Raw genomic sequence first — 11,121 nt, 5'->3', positions numbered from 1 at the left:
AGGGAGGAGCCTCACTGACATCACTCAGTGAGGTCACACAGGAAGTGATGTCATAATGCGAACCTTTAACTGTTAACTGTTGCAGTACAAGAAGATGTGACATGTTGATTTGTGGTATTCAGTCTCTTCCTCTAATCAATGTTTTCTCTCTTTCTAAACCAGGTTAATGTATACCACCTATCTGAAACCTAATATCTATTGTGCAACAGTTTAAAGCTCCTGTCCCACAGTTTAACACCATAAAGGCCTCAGATATTTAACACTACCTACCCCGTAGCCAGCAGAATGGCTTGTAACAGGCAATCTGAGGCACAATACCTATAATTAGCCAACCCAAGTTGATCCTGCCATTGTCACCTGCAGACAGGTGGGAATTGTGTGAGTCTCCGGTGACCTTCTCATGTGACCAGGGTCAGGTGTCAGGGTGTCAGTCGGGGGAGAGGCTGTATAGCTGTCGAGGCATGCCTCATCCATCATCCTCCCCTTATTGCTCTCTCTCTCTCTACATGATGCCCAGAAGGAGCTATCAGGGTGGGGAGCCAGGGGTGAAGTTGAGGGGGGTGGAGGGTGGAAGACGGGTGGTGGTGGAATGATCGTTTTACAGGAACGTTCACAGAACAACAAGTTTTCACAGCAACAGCGCGCCGTTCCACCACGAATAAAGAGTTACTGCTCCCAGCCCCGCAGTAACCCTCTTCCTGATCCCAGAGCAGATTTATGGCCTTTAACCGCTGGGCTGTGAAAAACTGCAAATACTGACAGGCTCGTAACCTCTTTACCCTCTCCATCAAGACTCTTATTGCTCCGTTTTCTCTCCTGGGCTGTGTAAATAAACACAGTCACTGTGAAAAACTCAAATTTCTCTTTAAACCAACTCTAATTAGCTTCACTCTGGTATTTGGCCGCATGTATGGAAGACCGTTGCATTATGGGGGCTGTGTTGGCGTGTTGAGGCATTGGTCCCTGTTGAGTCTTAGCCACAGTGTCTTCATGGCTGTCGTCGTTATGGCTCTTGACATGGCCAGAGTAAAAGTTTGTTTACAGTTTGAGGTCTCCGACCTGAACCAGCTGTATTAGTCAAAGCTATGGAGCTCTCACAGGTGGCTTGGAGGCACTCTTCATCCTTCTTGGAACACACACACACACACACACACACACACACACATACAGTCCATACGGCCAGAAGCCGTGGACAGAAGCTCTATCTGTTTGTCCTGTTCCTGCTTTTTTCATTACAGCCTGATTGCGTTTGAACAAAAGTTGTCTGCTCGTAAATGTTGGCATTAAGCCGCATTCCATCCCATAGCCCGAGGTAAGAGAGGAGAGCTGTAGCAGAGTAGGGCTGGGGTGTTGGGTAATTTGTTTAGCTGTTAAACGACTAATGGACGTCCACCTGGTTTGGGAGCAGCAGCAGCAGTTTGCCTGACTCCTCCTTTGCAAGTCCAGACTGCAATTGTGTTTTATGGCCCCAATTATAAAGGATATTTAGCGACTACCTTGCTGCTTGTGTGTTTTGCATGGCATCTGGTTGGTGGAGGCACCAGACACTCAACAACCCACCCAGCCAGCCCACATCAAACACCCTCGGTGTGAGACTTGGTGTGCTCTGCTCTGATGAGCCCCGCTTTGTCTCTGCCTCATTCACTTAGTTATTGAATCATGCAGCACAGGAGCATTGCAGAGACCAGAAGTGTACATGGTGTGGTCGTACGTGCCGCAGCCCAGATCTACAGGTCCTGTGTTCCCACTGCTGTCATGTAGGAGTCCTGCAGGCTCTAATAAAGTAGAATAATAAAGGATCCTATTTGTTTCATGTGGTTTAATGAGCAGCCCCAGATCAGACTGCAGCTGGATGGAAGGGGACCTCACAGGGTCTGAGTCTGGCTGTGGCAGGGTGGCGGGGCGTCCCACCCAAAGGTAGCTCACTCATTGTTACAAGCAGCATCACCCTGTGTGTGTGTCTGTGTGTTTGTCCTGCACAGCGGCACGTGGGTGAAGAAAGCAACCTCAGCTCCTGCTCCCGACCAAAAAGCATTTGCGTGTTTTCCACAGCCATTAATTAGAGGAAAGAGTGGATCAGATGTTAGTTTTATTAGCAGGGGCTCTTTAAAAGGAATCAAAATGAAAGGAACATATGTCACGCATTTGATGCCCCGCCTGCTCCCCCCTTTCCTCTCCTCCGCAATCGCCCACCTCACACACTCACAAAGTGCACAGCCAGCACAGTCTGTCTGCAGACAATAGTGGTTAGTGGATTGATCCTGAGGAAGCTGTTGGGACGTTGCCCTACCCACGCTCTGCTGTGCCTACGGCAGTAATGAGGACGGCCTGAGAGGACCCTGTTTGTGTGCGTACGTGTGTGCCCGTGCATGCATGACCCCAGAAGGCCTTCGGGCAAATGAAATAGCACAGGCCCCACACCACGCAGCCTGACGGAACCTTACAGTACAGGACATGACTACACAAAGTTCCCACTGACTCTTACACAAGACAGAGATGTGTACAGGTACAGGCGAGACATGCCTGCTGAACCGCTGTCATCCTGGGCAACGTGATTGCGTACATCACCTTCGGCGGCTAGTCTGAATTTATGGGACACATGCCTGTTTCTGCATGACTCGTTTGATTGCATTCTCTGGTTTGGGGCTCCGGTGCCAAGGCCGTTAAACCTCACACCTGCAGAGTTCTAAAGAAGGGAACTGTGGGTGTAGTGGAGAGAATGAGGATCCAGGTGATCTGAGGCTCTCTCTCTCTCTCTCTCACACACACACACACACACACAGAGAGAGAGAGAAAGAGAGATATCACAACCCATCTCCTTAAAATACATTTCCATCAGGCAACAACCCCACCCTACCTATCCCATACATAATGTCTTTATCAAACAGCCTCCATTTACTCCCATGTGTGGTTACAAATGACCTCCTGTAGCAATAACGCAATAAGTGTTGTTCGCTATCTATGTTAGCCTGCTTTTTTTTTCACTTGGCCTGACACAATCGTGGCATTTATCAGTGTAATTGCATGAGTCGGAAGCACTGATGTTGTCTATTAGGCGGATCTCCATCCTGTTAAGAGCAGAGAGGCTTTTAATGTATGATCCTGGCTGCATAAGTGGACTCAGCACAATTGCATGGCTAGTGGAGAGATGGAGGGTTCCTGCTGATGATAATGTTGATCTCTGGACCAACCATGCACTCCCAACAAATAAAGAGAGAGAGAGAGAGAAAACAACAAAGTGAAGCAGAGGTTAATCATTTTATTTACTTGCAGCAATGGATTTCTTTTCTCTTTTCTCTTCCCTCTTTCTCTCCCTCTCTTTCTCTTCCTCTCTTTCCCTCCTTTCTTTACCAGGCAGGGCAGTGAGTGGGCTGAGGAGGGAGGGCTGAGCTAGGGGGAAATCGATAGGGAGCGCATTACAGTAAAACGTATTGATTAGGAGAGACCTGCGAGCACCGCGTTGGTCGCGGAGATGGTGGAATGATGCAATGCTTAAAGGAATTTATCCTTTGACTTTTACATTAACCTTTTATTGACTGCTTTGCCTGTCCATAATTAACACTCACTTTAGCTAAAGTGGTTAGTTTGAGCAGTGCAGTGTGGGGCCGGGGCCTGGGCCATATGGTGGGCTTCTCCGGCGGCTAGAGCTCTATAGCCCCCTCCTTGCCACAGACTCTGCGGCCCAAATGGCACCCTGTTCACTATATAGTGCACTACTTTTAACCAGGGCACATAGGACTCTGATCAAAAGTAGTGCACTATATGGGGAATAGGGTGCCATTTGGGAGGCAGCCAGACAGAGCAGTTCAAGTGCAGTGTGCGGCTGCACTATGGAAGGCCTCTGTGGAATAGAAGGCGATAGAAGCTCAGATTCCTTTCACATTAGCATACTATTTGAGCAGGCCTGCCGGGCTATAGGGTTTCAGGGCAAATTGAAATGAGTGATTGTATTGCCAATCTCTCCTGAGCGAGCGGCGAGAGAGCACCAGATGGGATAGTTAGCCCATATCTGTCTAGGGTTAATCCATAGGAACACTGGAGACTCACAAACACACTCCTGGTCCTCTGGCTCTCCATCCCTCCCTTTCTCCCTCCTCTTTGTCTTTGACCTTACCTTTAACGTGCCGTTTGTCCAGGGGAAAGGGGTGATTTGTGTTAATGTGTATAGTGCTGTAGCTCACAATGAATTTCTATGAGAGCCCAAGAGAGTTTAAGGTACCAGACTAGATATTGAATTATTTCATTCCATTTTAGCGTTAAGTGAAGGTGTGGTATTTGCAGCTATTGGAGGTGGTGTGTAAACTGTTTGTTGAATGTCCTTGCCTCCAATATATTTGACACAACTCTCATCCTCATAACTACTGCATTTCCGGTTAAACAAGATCTCTCCATTCCAGTTTATTATGGTTAGATTCTCTGTCAGATAAGCAAAGTGTTACTACGTAATTAACTTCACTACATATTTACACTGTCTTTCTTCATATCCTTGTTCAGCAGAAAAGAGGCCAGTGTTTTCTTTTGTACCAGTCTAACATGAATAGTTAATTAAATCTAAAATCAAATGGCACTGTGTTCCCATGGCCTTTGGTGTCGGTCCGCTGATGTAAGCAGAATGTGTGTGTGTGTGTGTGTGTGTGTGTGTGTGTGTGTGTGTGTGTGTGTGTGTGTGTGTGTGTGTGTGTGTGTGTGTGTGTGTGTGTGTGTGTGTGTGTGTGTGTGTGTGTGTGTGTGTGTGTGTGTGTGTGTGTGTGTGTGTGTGTGTGTGTGTGTGTGTGTGTGCACGTATCTCTATTCTCTGTGTGTCTGTGTCTCTTTTCATCCAGTTAGATATTTATGCCTGGCATGTCCGTCGTCCTCTCTTTGAAGTGGCGCTTCCTTTAATTCTGCCCCTAAATAAATAATGACAACATTTAAACACATGGCTTGTCGCGCAGCCCCAAGGTCAGCTAATCCTATTATTTATGAAGTGATATGCTACATAATGGTACTTAGAGCATGTTAACAGATTCTATTATCAGGCCCCTGATCTGAGGCGTGGAAGATATACAGTATGTGAATGGTATATGTTAATACCATCCTCTTGGTATAATGCATTACCTATCAGAGGGTTCGACCACAGCTGAAGTGGTACCACTTAGCTGAAGAACTACTCCAGTATTAAGTGGCCCTTGGTTGAAATATATAATCGCAAATTGAGGCAGGGATGGCCTGGACTGCCTGTCCCCTGGCCACATTAACGACCTCCCCGTCACATCCATAACACACCTCCCTGTTAGGGTCCATAGAGACTGTGGGGAGGCAGGGGGATGCAGGGTGCCTGGGGTAGGGATGGAGATGGGGGGAGGTAGGGTGTCAGCGAGTCAGACACCAACCAGCTTATTTTTCATAATGAGGAGGAGGAGGAGGAGGAGGAGGAGGAGGAGGAGGAGGAGGAGGAGAAGGAGAAGATGGTGAAGTAAGGAGTAACTGTGACACACACACACATTCCTACTGAGACATCTCATACCGTGATGCTTCGGTATCCATTTTGATCCAACAGACTAGGTGGTAGAAACAGTAGAAGTCATAATCCATTAATCAGATAATGTAGAGTACTGTAGAAACACCATGGAATAAGAATAAGGGTTGTTTCTCTATCTGTCTCTCTTGTTCTGACTGGATGAAAGGAGAGGGCTTTCCAGTGAAACCATCTGGCAGTGTGTAAATGACTGGAGCATTAATCACTGGACTATGAGGATACTGTTGCTTTGTCATCATATTGACGGTTTAAACCACAACACACACAGATGACACGCCCATGTAGGGCTGCATACAAAACATTCCTGACTGATCACCTCTCAAACAGATCACATACTGTATCTACCCCAGTCACACACACACACACACACACACACACACACACACACACACACACACACACACACACACACACACACACACACACACTCAGACGGATCATACACACACACACACACACACAAACTTAGACGTATCAGACACACACACACACACACACACACACACACACACAAACAGCCCTACACCCTGCAGGGTCTAATAGAGACTAGTCTAAGTGGGAGTCATAAAGAGAACAGGAGAGGAAACACACAAGCCTACTGCCTCCTGGTCAAACACACACTGGTCCTCCCTGTGTGTTTACATAACACACACACTCCACACTCACCCAACAATTACCTCCAATTATTGTGTGATCTACTCTGCTCAAACTCACTATCAGTCAGATACAGATCTCATATTGTGTGATCTACTCTGCTCAAACTCACTATCAGTCAGATACAGATCTCATATTGTGTGATCTACTCTGCTCAAACTCACTATCAGTCAGATACAGATCTCATATTGTGTGATCTACTCTGCTCAAACTCACTATCAGTCAGATACAGATCTCATATTGTGTGATCTACTCTGCTCAAACTCACTATCAGTCAGATACAGATCTCATATTGTGTGATCTACTCTGCTCAAACTCACTATCAGTCAGATACAGATCTCATATTGTGTGATCTACTCTGCTCAAACTCACTATCAGTCAGATACAGATCTCATATTGTGTGATCTACTCTGCTCAAACTCACTATCAGTCAGATACAGATCTCATATTGTGTGATCTACTCTGCTAAAACTCACTATCAGTCAGATACAGATCTCATATTGTGTGATCTACTCTGCTCAAACTCACTATCAGTCAGATACAGATCTCATATTGTGTGATCTACTCTACTCAAACTCACTATCAGTCAGATACAGATCTCATATTGTGTGATCTACTCTGCTAAAACTCACTATCAGTCAGATACAGATCTCATATTGTGTGATCTACTCTACTCAAACTCACTATCAGTCAGATACAGATCTCATATTGTGTGATCTACTCTGCTCAAACTCACTATCAGTCAGATACAGATCTCATATTGTGTGATCTACTCTGCTAAAACTCACTATCAGTCAGATACAGATCTCATATTGTGTGATCTACTCTGCTCAAACTCACTATCAGTCAGATACAGATCTCATATTGTGTGATCTACTCTGCTAAAACTCACTATCAGTCAGATACAGATCTCATATTGTGTGATCTACTCTGCTCAAACTCACTATCAGTCAGATACAGATCTCATATTGTGTGATCTACTCTGCTAAAACTCACTATCAGTCAGATACAGATCTCATATTGTGTGATCTACTCTGCTAAAACTCACTATCAGTCAGATACAGATCTCATATTGTGTGATCTACTCTGCTCAAACTCACTATCAGTCAGATACAGATCTCATATTGTGTGTAATACAGTGAACCACCACTGTTGATTCACATTGCTTCTGTGTAACAATGTGTAATTATGGTGGCGTCTGTATAAGAGGTGATTTATGTCCAGAGGAGTGTCTGACCTGTCCTGTTATTTCCTGTCCCTGTCTGTCCCTCCAGGTGCCACTCCAGCCTGGCCCAGACCCTGCCCCCAGAGGAGGCCCCCGTGGACCGGCCGTTTTGGGCCGACGACGACCCCAGCATGCCGCTGCCCTTTGACCTGGCTGACATCATCAACAGGGTGGAGTCACTCCTCTGGAGGTCGGTTGCAGATACACACATAAGCGGAAACAGGCACACAGATAGACACACACACACACACTTAAATAACTCACTTATATGAGTCTGCATACCTCCCTGTAGCTCCTTGATTGTCCTACCACTATACAACAATACTTAACCATCTCCTTCATAGACCTACATAGTGTTGCCACCACCCCCTATTCTGTAACTGATGCCTCTCTGGCCAGCAGTTATCTTCCTTAGTCATAAATACAGTTTAATTATCCCGTCCTGTTGGCATTTAAACTCAGCAGACATTACTCTGCAGTACGCTGGCCTTGTCATAGCCACCATGGCTCTCTGCTTGGCTCATTAGATGTTTCCCAAATGGCACCCTATTCCCCATGTAGCGCACTCTGTTTGACCCGATACCTATGGACCCTGGTCAAAAGTAGCGCGCTATAAAGGTAATAGGGTACCATTTGGGATGCAGACATTGGCTCCTTCAGTCCGTCTGTTAATTGCAGTGTGTGGCCGGGTCCCGGCCCTGTCTGCACTCTGACATCTCAATGACTTGTTGTCATACAGACGGAGTGAGTGACTGTGGACGGGCTATGAATGGAGGAATGGAGGGATGACTGGGCTTGTGTTTTGTTTCCTCCTGTCAGGATGTGAAGGATGGGACACAGAGAAAAGAGAGAGAGAGAGAGAGTCACCTATCGTGAGGACAGACTACAGAGAAAGAGAACAGGACCTACCAGCTCCTGCTTGTGTCAACGTCCTCCAATGGGGGTACACTTCCCCACCACACCCCAGCCCACCCTGAACCCCACCCAACCCTGTACCTCATGCCACCCCGCCCAAACCAGTCTCATCTAGCTTTGCCTGGATGGACCCAACATGGCTGCACCATGAAGATAGAACCCTGATTAGTGCTTTGCTAACATGCTATAGCTGGCATTGGAACTAGTCTCACAATGGTAATGTGGATAACCTGCAGAATTAAAACTGAATGTGTAGGAATGTATTATTTCAATGAATGTTCTGTTCCTTTTCTACATTTAACCAGCTTTGTGTATGGATATGACAAATAGTCATACAGATTTAGGATCTTAATTTGACCAGTTTCTCACAGCAGGACAATTATCCTGCAGCAACAGGAAATGTGAATTATTGGGTGGATTATAATTAATGGACATTTTTGAAAGGGTTAATACATTTTTACTTAGGGCAAATCAAGTCTGACATTTTCAAGTGGAAATGACGAACTTCAGAAGCCCTTTTATACCTTGAATACACTACAAGTTTGCATTTCCTGCTGTACAGGACATTTACTGCAACAACAGGGACATCAAATTAAAATCCTATATCTGTAGTACATTTATACTTTCTGTTTCTAATTCAATATTGTTCTAATGTTCTAATGATACTGTTGTATTCTAATGTCCATTCACTTCCTGTATTTCATATAACTGCAATTCACAACTTTCTTGTTCAGAAGATGTGACTGAAAGTGTTTATCTGAAGTGTGTGTGTGTGTGGTTGAATGTGTGTCACTGCAGTATTTACAGTGTGTGATATTGGATATGTGTGAAGCAGTATGATAGGGATAGGGCATGTGCCCGTAGCAGGGCTGGAAGATGTTTGTGCTAGAGAGGAAAGGACAGGAGAGTCTAGTAGGCCTCTAGGTTCTAGTAGGCAGGCCTCTGTCTGCAGGCCTGTCTCTAGTCTGCTCTGTAGGCCTGAAAGGCAGCCCATGCAGATAGCTACTGTAGGGCTGAAAGGCAGCCCAGGCAGATAGCTACTGTAGGGCTGAAAGGCAGCCCATGCAGATAGCTACTGTAGGGCTGAAAGGCAGCCCATGCAGATAGCTACTGTAGGGCTGAAAGGCAGCCCAGGCAGATAGCTACTGTAGGGCTGAAAGGCAGCACAGGCAGATAGCTACTGTAGGGCTGAAAGGCAGCCCAGGCAGATAGCTACTGTAGGGCTGAAAGGCAGCCCAGGCAGATAGCTACTGTAGGGCTGAAAGGCAGCCCAGGCAGATAGCTACTGTAGGGCTGAAAGGCAGCCCAGGCAGATAGCTACTGTAGGGCTGAAAGGCAGCCCAGGCAGATAGCTACTGTAGGGCTGAAAGGCAGCCCAGGCAGATAGCTACTGTAGGGCTGAAAGGCAGCCCAGGCAGATAGCTACTGTAGGGCTGAAAGGCAGCTACTGTACTGTGGGGCTGATAGAAGGATCCCCATCCCAACTGCCACTCTCTCTTCATAATTGCAGCTGTTCAATGGCTTTTAATTAGTATTAAAGCGTGTAGAGCACCACTTGCCCTGTAGCGCTGCAGGCCAGAGACTCAGATCCACAGCTTCTGACAAAACCAGCCAGGAAAGAGAAGCTATGGGTGGAAATGGGATGGTTGTCAAAGCCAAGCAGAGCAGCCTTCTTTTTTATTTCTTGGTAACACTTTATTTCAGGGATCATCAACAAGATTCAGCCGCGGGACGATTTATTTATTGAGCCAATGGTCGGGGGGCCAGAACATAATTACAATTAAATTGACCGCAAGAAGCCCAAACAGATATAATGTTTGACTAAAACATAATAATTTCAAACCTTGCTTACATTTGTATATGATTACTTGTCTCTCTATTATGCATCGGAATACTTGGGAATTTAAAAAAAAGTAAAGAAGTGTATTCTTTTTCTTTTTTAAACTGTGGGGGGGCAAATAACACCTCCCGCGGGACGCCAGTTGGGGAACCCTGCTTTATTTGAACTAACCACCATAGTGCCTTTATAACAATGTTGTAAACATGTCATAATGCTTCATAGCTTGTGTCATTGTCATAACTGAAGCTTTATGGCATGTTTTGACAAGTTATGACTCGTGGTATGAAGCTTTATAACATGGTTAGGACATTTTTATGAAGGGTTATGAAGAGGTCATGGTGTCTAGTTCAAATTAATTGTTACCAATTTCTTTCGCTATCTATATCTATCTATATCACCATGAAGTAGAAATTATATATAGTGTTAAAAGTTGTTTTTTACTTCTGAAAGTTTTTCCAATTTCAAATGTTAACGGTTGCCAAATTGTTGTTCTCTTGCTTAATCTTTTTGTATGTTGACAGAGGTTGAGATTGTAGACTTGCAGTAGACTGGCGGTATTGTTGAGTCGAACTACTATGTGCTCTCTGCTTCACAGCTCAGCTTGTCTGTCTGAAGCATTAGGAAGGCAGTAAATAAACCAAGACAGTGTTTTATGACCCTCTGCTCTCTGTGTGGTGCTGTCTGTTGTGTCGAAGGCTCCTGCATCATGTTCATCATCACACTGTATCCCACTTTGGCCTCGCTGTGTGTCTGTGCGTGCGTGTGTCCGTGTGTGTGTCTGTGTGCGTATTTGTGTGTGTGCACGTGCTTTTGTGCGTGCATGCACATTTACACATGTACACATTCCATTTACCAGGCTGTGTGAGTAGGCTATCTAAGTGTGTTTTACCTTTTCCCAGAGTGTATTTGAGCAGTGAATTGAGACTCATTTGTCAGGTGAGTGTGAGTTACAGTTCTCTGGCCTGCATG

At 45.6% G+C, this 11,121-nt stretch overlaps 1 protein-coding gene across 1 annotated transcript in view; it reads left to right on the top strand.

The window, feature by feature from the left end:
* Positions 1 to 10,809, top strand: part of LOC311111379 (alpha-ketoglutarate-dependent dioxygenase FTO-like) — a gene marked incomplete at its 5' end in the record, with an annotated part of 128,115 nt that extends 117,306 nt beyond the window's left edge. The window contains 2 exons of the mRNA XM_084154096.1: positions 7,447 to 7,587; positions 8,217 to 10,809. Coding sequence (XP_084010222.1) covers positions 7,447 to 7,587; positions 8,217 to 8,223 — 148 coding nt within the window. The 3' untranslated portion in view covers positions 8,224 to 10,809. The remainder of the gene's footprint in view (positions 1 to 7,446; positions 7,588 to 8,216) is intronic.
* Between the last annotated feature and the right edge of the window lie 312 nt (positions 10,810 to 11,121).

This window comes from Coregonus lavaretus, assembly GCF_964263955.1.
Source record: "Coregonus lavaretus genome assembly, chromosome: 37".
NCBI lineage: Eukaryota > Metazoa > Chordata > Actinopteri > Salmoniformes > Salmonidae > Coregonus > Coregonus lavaretus.
The sequence above is the reverse complement of the archived record's forward strand: the minus strand, read 5'-3'. Positions and strand labels throughout refer to the sequence as shown.